The sequence below is a fragment of the Amblyomma mixtum genome, chromosome 2, assembly GCF_055824585.1.
Source record: "Amblyomma mixtum isolate Tamu chromosome 2, ASM5582458v1, whole genome shotgun sequence".
Classification (NCBI taxonomy): Eukaryota; Metazoa; Arthropoda; class Arachnida; order Ixodida; family Ixodidae; genus Amblyomma; species Amblyomma mixtum.
In genome coordinates, this window is record NC_143013.1 from 295,391,640 (window position 1) to 295,415,708 (window position 24,069).

General features: G+C 45.7%; 1 protein-coding gene across 3 annotated transcripts in view; it reads right to left on the reverse strand.

Annotated features, from left to right (window-relative positions):
• The window catches only part of LOC149364564 (calmodulin-like), a 66,202-nt gene extending 42,388 nt beyond the window's left edge, over positions 1–23,814 (reverse strand). The window contains exons 1-2 of one of the 3 annotated variants that reach the window (XM_089574528.1): positions 23,612–23,814; positions 23,251–23,555 (exon numbers count right to left, since the gene is read on the reverse strand). In XM_089574528.1, the coding sequence (XP_089430654.1) occupies positions 23,251–23,555; positions 23,612–23,709 (403 nt within the window). In that variant the 5' untranslated portion in view covers positions 23,710–23,814. Of the gene's footprint in view, positions 1–16,618; positions 17,131–23,250; positions 23,556–23,611 lie in introns of those variants that run through there. The other 2 variants (XM_089574530.1, XM_089574529.1) reach the window with 2 other exon arrangements.
• Between the last annotated feature and the right edge of the window lie 255 nt (positions 23,815–24,069).

Below are 24,069 nucleotides of genomic sequence, written 5' to 3' on the forward strand. Positions count from 1 at the left end.
TGACGTATACGAAAACAGCCCCCGGCAGCTGGAGCAGCGGCAACAGCACGACAGCAGGAACGAATAGAAAGGCCCAGTGTCGTCGAGGGGTTGGCAGCCATATTTTCGCTCGGACGTGCCAGTGCGAGTGTGCGTGACATCGCGTACCCAAACACAGACAAGGGGAGAGGCGGGGGGGGGGGGGGGGGGGGGCTGCAATGGCGTGCGGTCGCTGTCGTCTCCCCACCGTACATGCATGGTGTGCAAACAGCGAGCGATTCTCGGAAGTGCTCCGCATAAGGCAGGCTGCGTGTCGGGGTCGAGCGGGCAGCCTTCAACGCGAACAAGGCATGTAGTGCCTGCCGTGTGCGTATCACATTTGTGTAGGTATCGAAGATGGTTTTGCAAGTGGACCTCCTCTTCCTCACTCTTTGTCTCACTGTCGTCCTCTATATATCCCTCTCAGAACAGGAAACATCGCTAAATGCGGGTACTACACCTATACTCTAGGCGTTTTGGGAATCGCTGGATTATTCTGAGCGCTATCTTGAACTTGTTCTCAAGTAGTTCGTAAGAAGGGAATCGACAAAAGGGATGCTCTCGTAATGAGTACCCGCCACACTTAAACCAGGTGCTGACAGCATGCGGATAAATTGGCAACCTATAGCATTAACTTTCCGCCGGATCTCTTCTCCGAAAAAAAAAAAAAACTAAGCGGGATTTATTCAGCTTGTATTGTGCTTGCATTACCGGCTGGACTCACGATGCTCTTAACGAAGGACGTATTCTAGAATTCAGGAAAGACGTGATACATGCGCGCATAATAAAACGCGTACACTAGCGGCGCGCGGCTAGTGTGCTATTTGCTCGATACCAGGATGTACCAGTCGGTAATAGCCGGTTCGTTACTGCGATGTGGCCTCAGCACACTTTGCAACCGAACCTGAGTCACGCCACTACCACATCGATGGTCCAGAAATAGTTCGCGTTTTCGTTGCATCACGGGAGCACATTAAGTGAGAGGCGATATTTAGTAGGCTGACGTCTGAGCTGTGGGTTTTTTTTTTCTCGCTATTGAACTATATCTAGATGAATGGCGTATTCCAATCGGCGATGTGAAGCAGCTCTCCGAATCCGCAAATTAGCAAGACAACTGTCGCGGTCCAATCATAGCTCAGGACCTGAATCTCAATCGCCCATGGAACCTCTCTCTTCGATTTCTTGGAGCAAGAAAAAAATGGTTGAGGCTTAGCTAAGGTTAAGCCTAGTCAGATTCGAAGCATATTGATGGCTAGGCTTGGTAATACATGGCTTTGCTTGGTTGAATACTTGGTCATTTTAATACAACACCTGGCCGCCTCGTAAGTGCCCGGAGAGCGAGGCAAGCTCAGCTTTATACCGCTGCTGTAGCGTCACGTGGTCAGCTGCAGCGCCTCTGATGTGGAGCCTCCACCGCCGCGGCCGACCGCGCGAGCCGGCAGCCCATCTCTCCTCTGCTGTGACGTCATGTTGTCACGTGGTGTCACGTGGTCACGCTAAAGGTCAATGGTAGCTCCACCGCCGCGCTCGACGGGCTGTAGTGTAGCTCTAGTAATATGCTTCGCATAAAACTTGCTCCGGATCGCCAATTGGAATGCACTATAAGACTGAGGGTGGAGAGAAAGAGGAGGAGGGGAGGGGGGGGGGGGGTAATTTCGGTGCTGAAACAAATAGCGGTTAGTGTAGGCAAGACTATAGGCGATCAAGCAAGGTTAAACGCCCCTGACGCGATTTCGCGTGTTATACGGGTACAACCCTTTCTCACAGTGAGGAAAAGGACGCATAGATGTACCGGACACACAGGAAGAAAAGCTCTTGATCACGTGGTATGTGCCGCATTACTACGCCAGGGATCCTAACATTTGCCGCCATGTACATATGCAAATGTCGTGCATATGCAAATGTTTTGCATACATATGCAGGCGTGCCGTATGGAGTTTGTGCACGCAAAAGGGAACGCGGAAAAGTGACGGCTTGTGAATACTTCTGGTAGTCTCTACTGACGTCATCAGATGCCTACTTCTGTCTGAAAACGTCAAGGAAGACGGAGATAAAAATAAATGGTTTGGTCACGGAACTATGAAGGAGCTCTCACGTCACTTCTTTTCGCGTCTGGCTGAAAATCGCGTACCGTTGTCGTTTGTTCGTTCCCCGTTCACGACGTATCGGGATCGATTCCTAAAGTTCAGAGTCTGCTCGAACGTCTTCCCGTTTACTATACGATTTTTTCACAGCGCCGGCTGGAAACGATTTGAGCGGTAAATATAAAGAAATATACGTTTTCGTGTGTGTGTGTGTGGGGGGGGGGGGGCAATAATAAAACAAAGCACTTCTCAGGAGAGCGATATTGTCGTGAATGAAAAAGTACAGACATGAAAGGGCTGTGTGTTTTTCCGCCGCGAACAGCATTAGAGCGGAGACCAAAACAAAACGAATGACCGCTCAAAGGATGACGTCAAGCCATCGGCGGCCTTTGACGACGAGCGACGAACAAACAGCGGCAACTTCAAGACCATTTCCGTGCAGGTAATGAATGGCTGCAGCTGGCGTTCTTATTTGGGGAGCCCGGCCATTGACGTCACAGTGGCCGCTCACCAAACGCAGCTATTTCAGTACCGACTCGCGCATTTGAAATCTTTTGCGCCGTCACCGTTAGGACGAAATTGCGCACGGTAGCGTTTGAATCATGTTCTTTATACCGCGATCAAGCATATTTGTATCTGTTGCGGGTTCGTCGCGCAAAAGAGGACTAACTGAAGGGGATCGGGATACGATCCTTTTGTACTTCGGTGAACTCGTGAGTTGAGGATGAGGATGATGATTATGACGATGGTGGTGCGTTCGCGTTGGTGATAAGTTGTTGCATGAAGGTGATTAGGATACAACCATTTTGTCATTCAGTGAATTCAGGTTAGTTGAGGATAAGGATGATGATGATTATGACATTATGACATTGGCGTTGCATGAAGGTGATTGGGACACGATCCTTTTGCCATTCAGTGAACTGAAGTCACTTGAGGATGATGTTGATTATGGCGATGGTGATATGCAGGCGTTGGCAGCGCTTTTGAATATTTTTGTGCCGACCTCTTCTTAAAGGTAACTATTTTCTCATTTCGTTGTTCTTGTTCTATTTTTAGGTCGTCCTGCACTATCCCGTCTCTGCAGTTGCCTTGGAACAAGTACACGACGAAGAGACAAAGTACGCTTCGCCGAATATTTCGACACTAAACATCAGGTAATAAGCTAAACCGCTATATACAAGCGGTACATAATACTAATACTAAAGATAACTTTCCTTGTTACCAAAAAAAACCAAAAAGAGTACTACATCAGAAACTGGCTGGTATAAGTCGTAAATAGCCTGAATATTAATCATTATTATTATTATTAGCAGCAGCATCATCAGCAGCAATCTTTAGTAACCGATCGTGGGAACGACCATGCGGTCTTAATACTGATATAAATCGAAAAAAAAAATTGAAAATAATAACTTGGAAACAATATCGGAGGCGAAAAAAGTGAACGAAGAAAAGAGGCATGCCGTAAACCTGGGTCCAACAACGTCACCGAAACTTCTCTGTACTTAAATGCACATACCGTACTGCCTCACTATCAATGCAGCCAGCAAAAAAGAAAGCAAAAAAAAAAAGGCGTTCTATCATTCAGTCCATCAGCGTCGTTGAAGTGCTGTTCTCGAGATTTTCAGGGGCGACCTGGAAACAGGGACATCAGAGAGGCCAGGGGGAGAGGTAGTCGATCAGAGAGAGAGGGGCCCCATAGAAGAGACGAGGGCCGCTACCTATCGATTCCAGCAGGCTGCGACCGTACGCAGAGTAGACGGCGCTCAGTCTTTCCAACGCGCGTCCCGTCAGAACGGACGAAGAGCTGACGTCCAACTGTTGATCGAAGAAGCGCTACCCCCCCCCCCCCCCCCCCCTTTTTTTTTTTCATGTGGCACAACTATCGGGGTCAGCCCCTCTATATCGGGATGCACAGCGAATACAATAAGGGAAAGCCAAAGAAGCGAGGCGGCATCGCGCCGGCCGTGCTTTATATGTACAAAGCGGGCCGGGGCTAGTGCTTTTTTCCGTGCACGGCCAGACAGGCTATAGCAGGGGCGCGGTATGGGCTAACTCTCGCCATTGATCAATGCCTAGCAGCACGAGTGTAGGGAGCGTTATGCGTAAGCTATTCTGACGGAGCAGCGAGGCCTCGAGTGGTTCGATACGAGATTGCTGTGCCTGCGGCCCGCATTAATTTCGCCGAACAATGGCTGTTTCCGCTTCAATTTTATTCTCCCTGAATTTTTTGTACGCTAGAATTACGGTGGTGTAATGGGCAACCATGCCTGAGCTATGCGATTATCGAGAAGTTTTTGGGCCTGTAGTGCTTGAGAGCTTCGCCGTCGGTTTTCTGGGACGCAAAATCGAGAAATGATAGGGGGTATTCAGATGACGTCGCGGGTGCCGTTTTGTTTGGTTGCGTAGCTTCAGCAGTGCAAGCCGGAACAGGAGGCGATAATCCCTTTAGACACGCCGGCGGTCTTTCGCAGGGCTCCACAAACAACAAAACATGCTGCCGCTGTGACATCAGTGGTTATTCCCTATACTGACAATAACACAGTAAGATAAGAAGATTCTGTGTCGATTAATCAGTTTAAGAGACAGAACAGCTTAAAACTTGCTTCGGAATAACCATATTCATTACTCGTCTCTTTTAAGCGAAAAAATGACTTAAGTGTGACCCGCAGGTATTTTCGTTTCTTGTTCACGAGAAGATACAAGTTATTCGTTTTTCTCCCACTTTCATTGGTTAGAAGGGTTGAAATGCGGGCCAGTTGGTACATTGTAAATTGAAAATAACCAGTCACAAAAAAACAAGGGACAAGAGAAGGAGTGTTCACGCTACAACGACTGGTGTTCACGCCACTGGTGACTGGGGTTCGCGCCACAACGACAAGAGAAAGAGTGTTCACGCCACAACAGTCGTTGTGGCGTGGACACTCCTTCTTTTGTCCCTTGTCTTTTGTGACTGCTTATTTTCAATTCCCATTGATTACCAGCGCCTGTGACGTCAAAGCTCTCGACGAATGAGGCCGGTTTTAGTTACGAAAGGCGTTATTCACCACGGCACACAGAAGAAAAAAAAAAGGAATGTATCGGGGGAAAAATGGTTAAAAAGCACGGCCCTCAACTCAGCTAAAGCAGTGGTAAACCATCTCTAGAGAGAGTCGTTTCAAAACGCTTTATACAGCAGGAACGGGATTGGTGCTAACGTATGCGACCAGCGTGCGGAGAAATATCGGTTTTGAGCAGAGCACAGCAACAAAAGGTCGATATACGATGACACACGATGATACACGAGCGATGAACTCGAACTTATTTCAGGAAACCGCCATATCGGAGCATAAATACCCGCGAAAGCTTCCGCCAGGGAGACAGAAGATCTTGACACGTGGCGAAAGGGATGACACAATCGCAAGAAAAAAAAAATATTATTCCAGGATTCGATACAAATACAGATAACAAGCTATGCCCGCGTATCATTAAAAATGAGAAACCAAGAAATGTTGAAGGCCAAATGCTAATCACAAACATAGCACAAGACGTGTCCAAGAAATTCCCAGCAGATAACATGACTAAAGAGTTTGAACAAGAACACTTTTTTTCCTTTCACGGAAGTACACTGGAACGAGAAGATAAAAGCTAACAGTTAACTCAACTACAAGTTCAGACAAGTGAACATGAAGGCTAACAGAAAAAAAACTAATAATAGGAAATCCGAACGTGCTGAACACTTAAAAACGTAAGTAGCTGGAGTGTTAGGATAGCACGAAGGCATGAAGATTCCTTGGAGTTGATGGAACACGTGGAAGGTAAAGCGACGCGCGTCAGAATTTTAAATTTCAAAATGTGAAAACCAAAAATTAGCACGGCTACAGTATAAAAGACTAAAGTTTATAAAATCAAGACAGTTGAGAAAGGTGTTGGCATAAAGACAAAAAAAGCTAAAAAGAAAGGTGAGCAGAGGGAACGTAAGGGCATGTTCAGCTCTCATGTGTCGTTGTGTATCGTCTTCATTTTGCTCCGTGATGCTCAAAACAGATGCAATACCAACTAGCCCGACAGCTTGTTATATTAGAGGAATACTTTTACGATAATACCCCATGCACGCTGCGTTGTTGCAGTACTATATTCACCGAACGCTGAGTCGTTTTGTAAGCCTACTTTTACCGCTGTAAAAGTGAACAGCAAAACAAACCATAAGCGGGAAGTGCCTCTGTCGAGGAGCTCTATTACGTTCAACGGAACCATTCCTGAGTCTTTCACTCCCTATCTCCCTTGGTAGTTATTATCATACTGGTACGTCGATGCGTTGGTTGTTGCCTCTGTGATAGTAGGAAATATATCGTTTCTTGATGAGTTGGCAGGTAAGAGCCGTTGTTGAACATGCGCAAGATGTCCGCTTGTCCGTTTCCCAACTTTGCTGTGCATTTTTTTTTTGTGCAAAGCTCAAGGCCCATGTCGGGTCAAGTTCTTCATTGGTACACTTTTTTTCTGTGTCCGGCTCTCCGAAGCGCATAACATGCCCCTTTCCGGCTTTCCGCGCATTCATTCATTCATTCATTCATTCATTCATTCATTCATTCATTCATTCATTCATTCATTCATTCATTCATTCATTCATTCATTCATTCATTCATTCATTCATTCATTCATTTGTTTCACTGTGAAGACGAGGAACTTCGAAATAGCGTAGTGAAAGACGGCGAAATAAGTCCCTTGTAACAATTTATTTGTTTTTTAATTTCAAGGCATGCCTTACTCTTGGCTAGGGTTAGTGGAAAATTTTTCACTCATGTCAACAGCGAGCTTAAATAAACGAGCAAGCCGTGATCCAGCTTCCCTCTCGTGATATATTCTCCGATAATAGCCGTGAGCCCCGGCTACAGCTGATATAAAGGTCTATCTCAATTCCCGCACATGTGCCGCAGGATTAAGAACCACGAGTGACTACACTTCAGCTCGCCTGTTGCACTCATAGCTACGTGCACGGTTTCTGGGAGGTCGCAAAAACTCCCAATGCTCCCAACTTAGTCCACTAAGGGCCGCGAATTAAATTCGACTTCCAGGTGTTCTTTACAACGTGCAGAGAAATATCAGAACGCATGAGTTTGTGCATTTCGCCTGCGTTGAAATGCGGTCGCCGGGGGCCCGAATCGAGCTAGCTAACTGTGTGTGTAGGCAACAGAACATCGTAGCCATACCTATAGTCACATCCTCCTAACTCGCTGCAACTAATGTCGATCTCGTTATAAATTCTTGATCGTCTGATGGGGTCATCAAAACTTGTTTACCGGATTGTGAGCAAAGTAAGCACCCTGGCAGGTGAGAGTTAACGACTGATCACGAGCGGTTGCTCGGGAAGAGCAAGTTGGGTCGCGCAAGACCCACTGGTTGCAGCCCCTGTTGAATGTAGCCATTTGGGCTTATTGGTCAGTGATCATGGTTAAAGAATGCAGCGCGAAAAGACAAGGACGAACGAAGAAGTGGACAGCACTGGCGGTGACTACCAACACATTTATTCAGAAAAAAGAGCAGCTTTTATAATGCCATCCATGACCCACGTGACCAGATACAACAGCAGGCGTGGGAACACTATCTGCCACAGATACACGTCGTTGCACGCAACATCAAAGAAACATCACATCGAGGCGACGCAACGTCACCCCCCGTATCAAAAAAAAAAAAAAAACAACAACAAAACTACCAGGAAGAGCCACAGGGCACTAGGATACAAAAGAATGAGTTATCGACTTTTTCCACGCAGCACGAGGGAAATGACAGAAACAAAAAACAAAAACAATAACATAGTCACCGCAAAACTGTGTCAAAAGTCGATCCAAAGCAGAGTCAAGAGGGTCTGAGTCAAGAGGGTGAGAGAGGGTGTGAGCAGCGACAGTATCCTTCGCCTTCTTGAGTTCTATCTTGAATCTACAGTTGTCCAGCACAGCGGTCACTACTTCGTGCAAAAGAATGACATTTGCATTGGGTCATCGATCGCGCCAGTCCTGTGTGATATCTACCTGGCCGCCGCCGATCTGCGCATTAGCCAGGATCTCCCGAGTGCTGTGGTCCATTCGATCTCCTGGTACGTGGACGATTTTCTGATTGTTCTCAAAAGTTGCCCACCTGGTTCTGCAGACCATGTTGCTTCTGAACTTGTCGCCCTTTTCAAATCCAATTCTGGGGGACTCAACTTTACGTGCGAACCTCCGAGAGGCAAGGCTGTACAGTTTTTGGACCTGCTGTTTAGCTTTGAACAAACTTACCTCTTTTGGAAGTATAACCCTCACTCTAAGAAGGACCTTCTTCCGCATGACAGCGCTCACTCAAAATTGGTTACGCGAGGCATTGTTTCATCCGCCATCCAGGCAGCGCTCACGAAAAGCTCCCCATACGATGCAGAACAGCGTTGAGAACCAAGTCCAACGTCTTTTGCTGGCTACTCGCCAGCACTGGTGCGTAGCGTTTCAGAGACCCTTCTCCAGAAGTTGAAAGTGCAAAGCAAGGACGCAGGAAAGCTAGAGCAGACAAAACGGCCTCCCCTGGCCGTAATCCCGTATCTACACAAGCTGTCCCAAAACTTAAAGAAGGTCGCTAAAAGGGACAATGTCAATCTTGTCTTTTCAGCCCCGTGCAAACTATCGCAAGTTTGTACCCTGCTGGCAAAGCAAAAGAAAAAAGGTTTGCTCTATAAGACATGTAGATGCATTCACGCAATGTGCCACATGTGTCATCTACGAGATACCTCTGAAGTGTGGGAGCGTGCATATCGGGCAAACCGGCAGGTGCCGCCGGAAGGTACCTAACAAAAGCGGCGGGCACCTGGTCGTCCATTGCAAGATTTGCAAAGGGTGCAAACCATTCTACACGCGCACGGTTATCAGAGCACGTGTGAGGACCGAATTAGAAAGGGTCATTATTGAGGCACGGTTGATCGCCAAAGCAGGAGACAAGTGTGTCAGCACCCCTGCAGTTTTACTTTCAGACAAGGAGTCGAGTTTTATAAGTCCACTATAATTACATCTCTGTTTTGCATGACATTTGCATTAAGTTTTGTTCTTTAGAACTTTTAGCTTTTCCTTGACCATGTATGGATTTGAGCATTAGACAAAGCTTTCGCGTAGCATTTTGTTTTGTTATGCATTTCGCCTCTTTAATTTCTTTGGAGGAGAAATTCTAGAGGCCCGTGTACTGTGCGATGTCAGTGCAGGTTAAAGAACCCCAGGTGGTCGAAATTTCCGGAGCCCTCCACTACGGCGTCTCTCATAGCCTCAGTTGCTTTGGGACGTTAAACCCCATAAACCAAACCAATCTTTGATTCTGCTTTGTTTCGACTTTTGACACAGTTTTGTGGTGAATGTGTTAGTGTTGTTGTTTTTGTTCTTTGTTGGTCATTTGCCTCGTGCTGCGTGGAAAAAGTCGATAACTAATTATTTTGTATCCTGGTTTCTTATGGTCCTTCCTGGTCATTTTTTTTTTTTTTTTGGATACGGGGGTGACGTTGCGTCGCCTCGATGTGCTGTTTCTTCGATGTTGTGTGCAACGATGTGTATCTGTGGCAGATAGTGTTCCCACGCCTGCTGCTTTATCTGGCCACGTGGGTCTTGAATGGCAATATAAAAGCTGCTCTTTTCTCCGAATAAATGTGTTGGCAGCCAGCGCCAGTCCTGTCCACTTCTTTGTTTGTCCTTGTCTTTTCGCGCTGCATTCTTTAACCATGAGCAGCACCGGTCTTCGCAGGGCAGTGGCGCATCCCTTAACTGCTGCACTATTGCGAGATGAGTAGTATGAGGACTCCCAGGGACGTATAATTGTAAAGTTGGGAATGATCAATTCCCCATACATGACATTAACTCTTTAACTCCATCGCGTCATACCCTTAAGGCGGAGATTACGAGTTCACTCCAATTTTCTGTGTGCGATGATTTCATGCACAAACTTTTCTTGTAGCCGAATAGAGGAATTTATATGCGCTTTAACTGCACTGACTTTTAACAATACGTAGCCAGGTGAACCGAGCCGCTTACGGCCGTAGTCAGCCTTAAGCGTGCGAAAAAATTAAATAATGGAACTAAGATTATGACGACATCGTCTGAGACACTTGTAAAGGTGCCACGACGAAGCAGCTGCAAAATCAATGAAATCAGTTCAGAGTAACCGCTTTTTCTCCGAAAAGTGAGGAGGAGCATCCCTCGGCTGCTGACCCGAAAGACGCGGGTTCGATCCCGGCTACGGCGGCTGAATTTCTATGGAGGCGAAATTCTAGAGGCCCGTGTACTGTGCGATGTCAGTGCACGTTAAAGAACCCCAGCTGGTCGAAATTTCCGGAGCCCTTCACTACGGCGTCCCTCATAGCCAGAGTCGCTTTGGGACGTTAAACCCCCTTAAACCAAACCAAACCAAACCATCTTCCTTTCTTCTTTAACTCCCTCCTTTATCCCTTCCCTTATTGCGCAGTCCAGGTGTCCACCGAGACACGTGAGACAGTTACTGATTTCTTTTCCTCAAAAACCAATTTATTTATTTTATTTATTTACCCTTGTAGCACGCGCGCACGTTTCGATCTGCACAAGTGACTGGCGAGCCTGAACTTGCCAGGTTCCGCGCCCAACCCGTGTGTCTGTCTCTGTTTGGTCTCGGGTGAACGGAAATAAAGAAGCCGCTTCTGCAAGCGCAGGGTGAGAGCAGGGTGAAGAAAACTGAGGCACGTGGATGACCCCGTCGTGTCAGCACTGCCTGGATCAAAAATAAATACATAAAAATGACTTAGGAGGGACCTGGGCAGGGGCTGTCTTTACCTTTGACTTTGCCACCACCGGGAAGGGACGGAAAAGAGTCAACGAACCACAAGCCCTGGTCGTTGGCGCCACACACGAAGGCGGGAGCACAGGGTTCGCTCCTTTCGTGCCTGGTGGCAATTGTCACTGGCTTTGAGCTCAGTGCGTCGTCCGTGACCACGGGTCACGCACCGTGGGTGTCGTCACCTTGTCTGAAGAAGCGTGAGCTGGAAGGGTTCGACGATGTACACATAGCTGAGACTGAAGCAGATTTATCGGCGGCAAGCCTAGAGCAAGCGAGGTCGTCTTGTGCTTCATATTTCAGGACTGATAGCGCGTGCGTGCGCGTCTACTAACATAGACAGCTTTCCATGCTGTCCATGGAAAGCTGTCCATGGCTAACATGGATAGCTTTCATCATAGGTTGCGTTCTTCTCACTATATTTCATAATTTTCAAGTCAATATGTTTTACAATGTAACCAGAAGCCTAGTGGAAAAAAAATTGCGAGGAAACTTTGGCAGCTAAAATGTTGAGAGTCGTGACGACTTCTGGTGGATGTGACGTCGCACCATTCTTGTGGCTATATTTATATCCAAATTATACATTTTTCAGGCGTATTGAGTGTTAATTACGCTGAATTACACATTTTTCCATCTAATTTGTCACAAATCCCACGTTTTTCTGAACATTCTGTGACTATTTTCACTATGCCGTGACGACTTCCGATGGATGTGACGTCACACCGTTCCCTTGGCTATATCGATGTCCGCGCTATTTCGATGCAGTTTCGACATTTTTGCTTATTATTAATTAAATAATTACTCTACAGCCATTAAACTTGGCTTCTAGGTTCATTTTTTCTCCTCTATCTGAAGCAACCATTGGTTTTCTTCTATCTTTCTTTAGTTCCCGAGTTAAACGCGTGTGTCACGCTTTGTTAATGGACGGACGACAGTATGAGCCATTAAAGGCTTTCGCCTTAAAATAGAGAATGTAAGTCGGAGGAGGAATCTAAGTGGTTGGGAACCCGATAGCTGATTCTGTAACCGTGTATTGCACTGGGCACTCGTAGTCGTCTTTTATAGAATGACATGCGCGCCGGCTGGCTATAATAACAATAAAAAAAGAGATAAGTTGAGATTTCAATGATTGGAGGTGCTTCAGAAACACTATCCGCAATATGCCATGCAATCTGATTCGCATATACATGTCGACCAGCCATTATTCACAACCCACGTTGAAAAAGAAATACCTACAGGGACGAAAGTCGCAGAAGACACGGGACGAAGACACGGGAAAAAGTACAAAACTTCCGTCGGATGGTCTGCGGACGCATTGATTGTGATAGTGAAATCTTACATTATACGAAAAAAACTGCGTTCATAAACGGTTTCCCGATCAAAAATGATTTTGTCCAGAATTTTTGGGTATGCATATAAATGACCTGTCGTGCATGAAACATACATTTGCGAGTGTTTCTTGCCTCAAGAGGCTTGATTTGCCCCTTCGCCACCAATGTGCACAATTTAGAAAGTTTACAAGATGCAGAAAAGAAAACGTCTAGACCACATCTGACAGAATATTTTAATGCGATTATTTACGCAAATAAAGAAGAGCTTCATATTTTTCACTAACTAGCCGGTTCATAAGAAAGGGGTTCCTTCTCTGTCTTTCAAAGCTCCTTGATCAAGGATTCAGCAACCGATCTTAACAGTCAACTCGGGAAATCCGTACTTTCCTTTCGCTCATCTTGAAGGTGAAAGTTTAAATGCAGCTTGTAAATACATGATTTTGAAAGCGCAGATCTAAAACACGAAAATGCTAAGCCCCGTTTTATCAACTTTGAATAGGATGAGTCGAAATGCAACAACGCTTTTTTCGACCTATAGGGTGAAATGACCGACAACCATGGTCTCAGAGGTTAAAATATAATTTTAAACTTATAAACTGCACGAACCTTGTATGTAGAAGCTCCTGAGCAAGAAATATACGTCCCTTTGTATATACATACACAAGAGATATACCTGCATACCTTATGCCTCTCACGTACTCCTACATATACTTATATGCATACATATACTAGATGCACAGTCGATAGCAATATAAGACGGAACGAATGTTTGTTTTACAAAATTAGTAATTTATTTCTCCTTAAGATTTGAGAATGGCTTTCGGATATTATACGCCGCTAGGAAAAGTAGCTGAAAAGAAAAAAAATGTGCTTGTCACAAATGTGTATGGGGTGATCAATAAACGACTGCTCAAACTTTGTTGCCTCCCATATTGCTCACAACTGTACTACATATGGTGCATATACTGCATGTACTGCATATACTACATATACTGCATGTACTGCATATACTACATATACTGCATATACTGCATATACTACATATACTACATATACTACATATACTACCCATACTACATATACTATATTACTTATATGCAGTCTATATTAGTATATGCAGTCTATAGACTGCATATACTACATATATTACATATGCTGTAACGGTTCAAATCAAAATGGAGTTGTTGCGTTTTCTGTGTAATAAAACACATAAGAGAAAAACTCGCGTCCTCGTTGTTGTACGTGCGATATAAGTTTCTTAATAATAGAACACGTATATAACCCCATATTTCCGCTTTTCTTACATCATGCGTTACCTCTGCACGCCACGAAACTGCTGCGAAAATCTGTTCAGCAGGTAGGGCAACATTTTTCTGCATATGGAAGCACGCTGTAAGCAAAGGAGCGGATATATAATTCGAGCTTTATGCACGCCCGTGGGCAGTGAAATATGAAAGAGCTTAACAAATCGAGCGCCCGAAACAAACATTTTTCCGAGGTTCGTAATGAATAACCAGTGCTTCCAAAAAGTACTAACTCTAGCGACAATCCTCACACTTCGGATACTCAGAAATGTGCGCCAGGTACTCGTTACAACGAAGTTCCGCGCCATTCAAACGCTTTTATCGAACCTATTGTACCTTCCACACATACATAGCAAAACAGCGTCTGTGTATTACCACGATGCTCTGCTAGGCTTTTTTTTTTAAACAGTGCTCGGTGTTTATAACAGCCGGCACACGGCACACGCTTCCAGACTGGCAGTTTGTTGGCAATTTCCTGGTGCCCCGCGCAAACAGAACAGGGTCGTATATTTGAAACCCTTTGATGTACACTATCAATCTGAGCCCGACAGTTTGTATGTATATGAACCGGAACACAAACTCTACCGTTGTTCTGCTCTTCTACGCGACAGATCGTAATTCTCGTTCACGCTTACCAACTGATTACGCTAACCTCACCTCACGTGCTCAAATTGCAAAGGAAGTGAGCTCTCGTTTTATTCCACCCATTAAGGTTTTTATTCGCGCCTTATAAAGATTCGCAATTTTTTTTTTCAGCAAATCAGATTCTGTTTGTGCAGACAAAATGCGGTGATAAATTGCGATCGCGGGTTCGAGGATTTTTTAAAGCTGTATACTTAATCTTACAGCTTCTTGCAGTAGAGAGAACGATGCGATTATCTCTCTTGTTATTATCTATTATCTCTAGCTATTATTATCTCGCTCGCTGTTGTCGCTCGCTCCCATGTCAGACGCACTCCTCTGGAAGACGTGGCTCCGGGTAATTAGCTTCTACGACACTGCAAAAAATTGTGAGATAGACTTGTACCATGCGTTTCAAATTATTCAATGCAGATTTTAAAAAAAATCATGAGAGATATGGCAGTGCGGTTTGTACACGTGGATTCTACAGAAAGGCGAACATTACGTACCTGATAGCGCTCTGTAACTAAACCCTTACTGAAGTGAATTGAACTAGTCAACAATTTATTTCTGATTTTAGGAAGGCAAGAATATATTGCGAAATTGAAGACCGGCAACATGGCAGGCGTTTCTTAAATGGCAATGTGGTTCGAAATATCGGACATCAAAAATACGCATTTGAAAGTTATGGTTGAGTTGGCTTTTTCGCATTGCACATTTGTAAAATGGTGTCTCCACGTGCAGTATTGCCGTGAAAATTAATTAACGGCTAATACGTCGTAAAATATATAAACGGTATCTGTATTTTCTGCATTAAAAATGCGAGAGACACTAGTCTATAAATATGCAACGCGGAAAAGCCAACTGAGCGAGCTAACAAATGCGTATTTTTGACGTTCACTATTTTGAACCACATTGCCGATTAAGAAAATAAAAAACTGGGTTCATCTGCAATGTCGTCGGCCTTCAAATTCACAGCATAATCCTTCCGTCTAAAATAAAATATAAAAGAGTTGATTAGTTCAATTTACTTACTTAATCGTTGAATTATAGGGCTCTATCAGACACATAATGTCCGCCGTGCTGTATAATCCACCTAATCAAACCGCATTGTCACATATCTAAAAAAAAATCTGCATTCAGTAATTTGAAACACAGGGTAGTACCTACTGCAGTTCCAGGACTTGCGACTAAGGTTTCGAGCAGGCGTCAGACGACAACGAAAAAAAAAAAAAAAACGTCGTCTGTAAGCAAGCGTGCATTTTCATCTAGTTTGTTTCTCTAGGAGTTTTTCACGGGCTGAGATAATTTCTTTCCTTTGAGGTAAGCGCTTTTTACAGAAACTCTATAACAGCATTGAAGTTTACAATAAACCCATCTCCGCTTCTCTTTCAGTTTTTTCTTGACTTTATGAAAATGGTATGTGTTAAGATTAAATTCTGCGATTAAGAGAGCGCGCTGAACATGCAAACATTGCACGGCGCCTTAAATTTCATGCCTTAAAATAAAGACAAAAAGTTAAAGTAAGTATTCAATCCGTCTCACTGAGCTGTATGTATGTAAAAAACACACAGTTGATGTACTTGCATTTTGTTTCATATACGCGAACAACTATAACAAAATCTATTGGAAGTCTAGTAAGTTTCTAAGGCTCCGAAACGTTCGCACAAAACTGAACCTAGAAACACTTGTTATGCGGGTGGCAAGGCAAGGTCAAAAGGAAACTTGAAAGTTATTTTGTTTAGCGGCAGATCCCCACGCAGTTCAACTAGCCTGCACTTTTTCGTTACTTCATGACCGGTTGTGGCCGAAAAACCATCAATATATTGCCATTACTTTTGAAGAGTTGAGTAAGATTATTTTCATGAAAATGTATCTCAATTAATAAGGTACTTTTACTTTCAATTATACCCGGAACTTTATTAAAGGCAAGAAAAACTGATTCGTAGCTGGGCACCCACATAACGTAAAGCAGACGTCGCTCCAACAACGAATGCGATTTTCACTGATTCGCTAATCTCGTTACTTGCTTAGTGATGACAAAAGAAATGAAGATTAGGTTCTGAGATTAGTTCGTCTCCTTCCTCCTGACTGCGCTGTGCTGAACAACTGCTTGTAACCAGTTCTAAATCTTGTGTAAATCTAATAAATATAAATATATAAACTACTTCCAGAGTGTTCGCGCTTTAGGGCAATGTTTGCCATAGTGAATGAAATCAAGAACTATTATCTTATCTAAACGTTTCATTACTCAATATAAACCGCACGACAGAAACGATGTAAGGGCTAAAGACAGTTGTTGATTGCTGGTACTGGGCAAACAAAGTGCAACAAGCAATAAATTACTGCGAGGGAGTAATTTTGAATACGATGTGTACTGCATAAAGTAAGATCACCGAACGCTCCGCTCGTCCAAGTGGATAGCAAAATCTGAAGGTCACCGATGCAAAAAGGAGGTTCAAACTTACGTACTCACCATATTTAGTTTATATCTTTCTGTTCCGGCTGCTTAGCAGACGGCGTAATCCTGTTCGCAGACGACCGGTGCAACGGTGAAGCCCTACACGTCCCAGGAGACGATTTTCTGTGCACTTCCTCCGCGAGCACGTTTGCTAGGCGCCGCGCGAACTGTGCAGTTCCCGAAGAAGAAAGGCAAGCTAAGCGAGAGCACCAACTTTCTTTTTTTTTCTCTTCTTCGTCGTCGTCGACGCGACGATCAGGACAGCAGACAACGACGCAGGATGCCGCTGACCGCGTCGTCCCGGCACATGCCTCCTACAGTTTGGCTAGCAGACGACACTCGGTTTGCGCCTAGCAGAAGGAGTCAGCGTCCCGCACTCATACCCGGCCGGCGGAAACGGGCATTATGTCGAAACACAGGGTTTTTGCGCTCGCCTCTGTTTGTTTCTTCCCTGGTCCGGGACGGAACAGTTCCTCTCTCGCGGGCCCGGCTCCCACCCTGGCTGACACCCCGCTTTCAAGTAAGTTCTATTTTCGTATCCAATTACGAAGCGCCAACAAAAAGTTGCCGCAGCGGCGACGGCGGCGCAGCTTTCGCTATACTTTCGCTTCACCCAGGTGGCGCGACCGCTGCGCCACTGGCCGGCGCCGCTCGGAACTTGCCAGACGCGTAAATTGGCCGCTTTCCGAAACTGAAACTACCGAATATACGTTCGGTTAATGCGTGTGGACTGCGCACTGAAAGAGTATTAGCAATACACAAATAATAAAATTATCGTCATGAAACGTTCAGTGGAAAAATGGCGCTGAGTGCAACTTGTTGGTCTGAGCAACAGGTTAGTTGGACGAAATGGACATTAAGAGTATGATAACAGGATGTATTTATTAGAATTTTTGAGTGGGTGCACTGCCTTTAGGTTAACTGAAGAAACATAAATAATATCATCCTAGATCGTATTTTCGGGTTTCCTCTTCTAATATTTATTTCTAAATTATTCAGTTTTTGTGTTAACACCAAAGTTTCTTGCACGTTCATGGCACGCTAACGCTCCACAGAATCGTGTGCTCTACAGTACTCTGGAAAATGACAGAATATTGTAAATAGGGTTCCGAGGTGAGCTTACGTTTGCATAAATATAAAAATATAAATAAATGAGGGGGCAGCGGGGTGTTGGAGACACTGGTTTATGAACGCGACAACAGCTGTGTCTGGTGGCTGCAGTTTAACTGGGTTGGTATAGTGGTCTGGTCTATAGTTTGTTCATTTTTTTGTTAGAGGGTAAAGCAGAACAACAAGCGAAGTCGTATAAATGACAACACAAACATTGGTGCTGAATGAAATGCCTTTGAACGTCAGAAAATTGAACATTGAAGAATAAGCTGGAGCAACATCGTATTGAGAGAGCCTATAAGACGAATAGGCCTCATCAAAAGCCATCAATTTAAGCTACTTCTGAAGAAAACAATTGCCATTTCGACTATTTCGACGTACCAAACTCTGTCCCTCGCTGTTACTTATAGTTAACGCGAATTCCAGCGCATGGCTTATGACATCACCGCATTGGTTCGTCGTTTTATGGAACAACTGTCGTGTGCTGTTGTCATGGGTGCCGATCTTGCCATTTTTTTTTTAGCTTTTCACAAGCCTAAAATTGAAACACGAATGTCAAATCAGCCTGCTCAGTCTAAAGTTTGCAGTGCCGACCTTTAAAGCTGCAATTATGGTGTTCTCCATCTGACTCTTGCTCGTTCCAGCCTGTGAGTAATGAGTTTAATACCTCCCAACCGCTCCCAACCCAACTCTAAACCACATGAATGACACCAGACGTCTTGCACGCTGAGCGACGTTGCAGAAACCGTTATAATGCTGAACTTGACATATTTTGCATTATAATGCTCACCGGTCCTCAAAATGTCAGTTTTCTATGATGCATTTGGCGCAGTATATCAAACTTTCGGTGTTGCTGATGAAAGAAACTTCTTTTTCGTTTGCTCTTGTAAAGGTTGCTTTGCTGCACTCCGAAACATACTGCAGAAAAGCCATTCCTTTTTTTTTTTTTTTTTCTGGCATTCCAAGGTTTGGTCACTTTTCGTTTCCCAAGTATCTCACCCCCTTCCTACTGCAATTTTTATGTAATTTGAACGATGTTGTAATTGTCCTCTGGTATTTTAGTACGCTTGTCTGTAATTACTTCCGATGTCTTACTCCTCCAGCGTACTTTGTCGAGAACGACTGGAGTGACTAGCCCTTAGAAGGGCAAGTCACTGTGTAAGTTCTTACGCTGTGTTTAATGATGCAGAATAAATTCAGATGAATTACCGAACTTCCTTTTTTCCCGTCTGCTTTGCTGCCCTGCAACCACCTCAAAGAAGAAGTCCGTTCGCCACAAAGAGCGCGATCAGCGCCCCATCTGTCGGCTTCTAATGAGACTACGCAGTCAGCGCGTGGTTCCCGAGATTTCGAATAGCGCTGGCTATTTCGATGATGAGGTCCTAGGTTATTGTTTTTTTCATTACATGTAGTCTCAAAGAATTATGTTTCTGTGCATGCAATTCTCCACCCCTGTTGGTGACTGCACAGGTCATGCTTAGCGCCTAATTGCCTAATTAATACATTAAGAATTAGAGCCTAATTAAGAAATTTGTGCTTTCAAAGTATTATGAACTGGGCACTCCCCAGGCAGTTATCATAGTTAAACACATCCAATCTCACCATCTGCGTAAATTTCGTTGGTTTTTGCGATCCGACGCGCGTTTGTGCACAACTTCAGCTAAGCTGTGGCTTACCGTCGAACTCATCCGCTATAAATTAATATGTATTAGTGGTTATTAAAGTCAAGAAAATTGCAAAATGTGTCTGTTGCACCGCATTCACAAGCCGGGCGTGTGCTCAGATGATGGGCCTGCCCTAGACAAACATGGTAATCAAAACAACGCTTACTGTTAAGAACAAGGTGTGTTTACGGGCAAGAAGAGAGGGTACAAATTAACACTGGTACAAAGAGACACAAGCACGCTGTCATGTTTTGCCGTTTGCCTAACAACTGCCAGCCAGGCACGTAGCCAACCCAAGGTAACTATTTTCATCAAGCGCACGGCTTGGGGGGGGATATTGCCGGTAGACGCCCACAGAAGAGCTCTGCCGAGAGAACCGTAAAGGGTGGTGCCCCGGGCCCCCCCCTTCAATACGTGCATGTTGCTAGCTGTTGAAACAGTGTCCCATCCACGAGAACTTCCCTTACTAGAAAGTTAACACTGGCGGAATAAAATGACAGGATGACAGGAGGAAACCCAATTCTACCCCGGGCACCCCAACACACGGACAAGCATAACTACTCAAACATGGCGACATACTCAGAAATCCTACAACACTGTAAGCTAGGCACGGAAATAAAAAAGATAGAAAAACCGACGATCGAGTGGTGGGAGGAAAAGTTAACCAACTGAGACCCGAAACTTCAGCAGGAGTTCACCGAAAGGACAAGAGCGGTTGTAAGATCAAACGGATTTTCGGAATTGGAGGACCGACCACCAATTATAGGTCCAATTAAAAAATATTAGTAAGAAAACCTACATACGCTCACCTACACCGACCAAGAATCTTGTCGCTGTACGTATATATCTACGCTTTTTCGATCTCTTGCCTTTGCCTAGCAACCCGAGTTACTACCCGAGCTTACAAGAGTTACTCGGGTAAGTTCGGACGAGCGTCGTGCCATCTGCGCGAGAGGTTGCTCGGGAAGAGCAACATGGGTCGTAAAATCCCGACGGGTGGCTGGGATAGAAACAGCCACCTGCCAGTGCAGTGGCGCATCGCTTAACCGCTGCGCTGGCAGTGGTATATGAGGACTCGCCGCCATCTATGAGTCTTAAGTAGGAATTAACAATTCAGCACACATGGGCATTAGCCCACTAAAGATATCATGCCACACCCCTAAGGCGGAGTTTAATTGAAGAATGTACATCTGCTTTCGCATGTCTACTCGGTTTAATTACGTTAAAGCCCTACCAACTTTTTTGCACTATCATCATCTCTGAGCAATCCATGTAGATGCAATCTGCTGAAGCTGCAGCCAGCATTTGCTTGTGATGCGTATCTGCAACCTTTTTTTTTCAAATGGCGTCAAAGGTGTATGCGGCACTTTCGCTGGTGTTGATAAACAACAATCGAGAGTTTTCTCATAGCCCGATTCGCTTTCGCGAGGAGACATCTGCGCATGCGCGCTCTTGAGACGAGGCATCAAGTGCGCAACCCCAACTGGGTCCTGCAGGAAATGCGAATCGGAGTGTGCTAAAACTCTCTAGCTTCGGTTTTTTTGGGGCTGCAAGCCATGGACATCCTGGACGCTTAGTGTGCGTACAAAATACAGAAATTCCGCCTCCTCGCCGCGTGCGGCGTGGTGGTGTGTATACGGAAAACAGTTGAAAGATATCGCGTACCAGGAACCGAATGTCAGCGTTCGTTTTCCCCGCGTCTTGCAACAGTTCAAAGAGCATGTTTCTTGATAACGATACGTGACGATACGTCTTTTTTTTTGTCACTCTTCGAATCTGATGATAAGAACGAGCAGGAACTGGGCGACCGTCGATGTCAAGTTATCGAGTAAGAAGGAGGGCAGTCGCAGGAACAGCAATCCTGACAGAGCAGACGACTGTATTCTTGTACCGTTTGTACTGCGCGGAGAAGAAGCCACGTCTGTAATGCGGAATCTGGTGCAAAAGGGTTCGCATGGGTGTTGTGTGAATAACTAAAGCAGAAGAAATCACCGCGTGAACGAAAGCGTAGGGTCTGTCCACAAGGAAGGTCGTTATGTAACCATTCCTATCGCGAGGGCCGTACTCAGCGGAAATGTTTCTCATTAGTGCGAACGCTCACTCACGCCTCATGGACCTCGATCCAGTTTCTCAACTCAAACCCTTATTCATTGGACCTTGAAATAAAGCTCCTTCTTCTGCTTTGTCTACCGCGACTTGAAGTAATAGTGAGGAAAACGAGGTTTCGTGAAGGCGGCTGAAAAATTGTTTCCATTCATAAAGGTGGGTCAGAAATTGCAATACTAAGCCCATATCACTTACGTCCATATTGCGCAAAATAAAAGAACGCTTATCATATGAAGAAATAATGACACGTTTATTAAAAAATTACTTACCGGATGCACAACAACACGGGGTTTCGTAAGAATTCATCTTGCACAGTTAAACTTCTTGGATTTTATCATGACCTTGTCTGGACAACGGCGGGCAAACATGTTGCCCTTTCCTAGACTTTCATAAGGCGTTTGATGCAGTTTCACGCCCTTTGGTCTTAATTCGGCACGAACCTTTGGGAATAATAATAAATATATATTCCGTAGCAGTGGTGTAATCGAAGCTATGAGAATGAAACTTGGCACAAATAATGCATAGAAGCTGTAGCTACGAAAAAGGTTAAAATTAAAGGTCGGTTAAAGGCTGACGGCGTGTGGCGTTAAAAGGCAAGAAATTGAGTTTGTGATATGTCAGTCACGTCGGGAGTCCCACGAGTGTTGAGTTTTGGAGGCCGTTTCTGTTTTTAATGCATATTGTTACGGGGAGGTATCCTCAAAGAACTGCAGCGCAGAGAGGTACTCTAGGACCTCAGGCTTAGAGAACGCTCGCACACACACCCACTCTCAGCGTCGTCGTCTTCAAGAGCACCGATTGTCACTTCGTTGTCGGCTGCTAACACCTTACACTACCCCCGTGGCGAAGTCACCGTCCCCGGTGAATGCGAGGAGGAAGAGGTGGACTGGGGAATGATGGGTATGTGCCATTAAGCCTGAGGACATCATCATCATTATTATTATTAGGAGAGCAACGTGCACTATTTCGGAAGTTGTAGTGAGCGGGGGTCTTGGGGTGGAGCGATGAAATATCGCAGGTCACTTCGGTCACTTGGCGTAAAACACGGTACCGTGTAGCGGGGCAGAATTTTTTTTCACAAACCCACATAACGAGAAGGGAGCCAGAGTAGGACGAGGGAGATTGAAGAATACTGCACGTCACGGTGGTTACTGTCGTAGCGGCTTTTTTGAGAATACTGGGAGGTAGACAGTCGGTGACGAGCAACCTGGCCGGCAGCGTCAGCTCGGGTGAAGACATCGCAGGCATAAGTAGCGAACTAGTCGGCGGTGGGCAGTGAGGTATCGAAGGGCAGTAATGGGTATTGTCCGAAAATAAGATATAAGGCTCGGCCCCAGCGCTATCCATGGCGAGAAGAGTCGTAAGTCCCGGCGATCATCAGAAACATACATAGAGAGCATGTCAGTGAGCGTGCGGTTTAGACTTCGGTAAGGCTAGTCGTCTAAAGCTTGTTTCACATGCAAGCGAATATGCTAGTGAATCCTGCCGCCGCGACGGAAAAACCTGTTTTGAGTCGTCGCTGCGACGAGCGGCGATTTTCCAACAAGTTGGAAATTTTCGCTGCGACGCGCCGCTCGATCGCTCAGTCGCTTGCATGTGAACCAGCCTTAAGGCTGATAAGCCGTGGTGAATTTGTGTCGAACGGAGCACAAACGAAGAATTTCGTCAACCACTCGAGAGGGAAAGCAGCGGCCATGGTCGGTGAGGAATTGAGAGAAAAGGGGGGGGGGGGGCACATGATCGCGTACCGCTAGTGACTTTACGTACCCCGTAGTATAATTGATGGCGACGGCGATCCACTTGTTCCCCGTGTTACGTCTCGCCTTCGTCGTGGGGAAGACAACGGCATGGCTGCAGCGGAACGCCGACTAACCCCGAGTCGCGCGTTGGGTAAGCGCCTGGATTGCCACGGAAGCCGCGTCCGTCTGCCCGGTGGAGCGAGCGTTTCACCTACACCGAGTGTGAACGCGCGTTCGAAATGCGCGGGAACGCCGCTCGAGGACATTCCGGCGTCTGTGCGATGGCATCGTTCTCCCTCTCCCAGCGCGTGACGGCGGTGTGATCCCTCGGGAGTGAGTGAGTGTGTGTGTTTGTGATTGGTGCCAGTGAGAACTTTCTTCCCCTGCAGGCCCGGCCCCCATCTAGGGACCCTAGGGAAAGGGAACTCTTTAAAACCTCGGCAGCGGCACGGCCGAGGGGCTCTTTGTCATCGAATGGTCTCCTCATGAGCTGTCGTCATGCAGCGTTCCTGCAGTGAGCGTCTCATTACAGAGCTCACTTGTAAATAGTGTAAATTTTGTATAAAGTCCTCTCTCATTGTCTTTTCCGTTAGCCTCGTCTCCGACGTCCCTCATTCCCTCTCCGGCACACGGCCATGCTACCTCTTCTTTAACACCCGAAGGACACCGGAAAGGGCCCAAGTAAGTCAAGGTCAACACGAGAAAACGGCCCGGCAGGAATGGCAATCGGCTGCTAGTGTCCGGGAGGCACAACTGAGGGCTTCTTCCGGCGTTGGCAGCACTCGCAAGTGGTCACATAGCTTTGGACGGAGCGATAGAGGCCAGGCCAGAAGAAACGCCGGCGAAC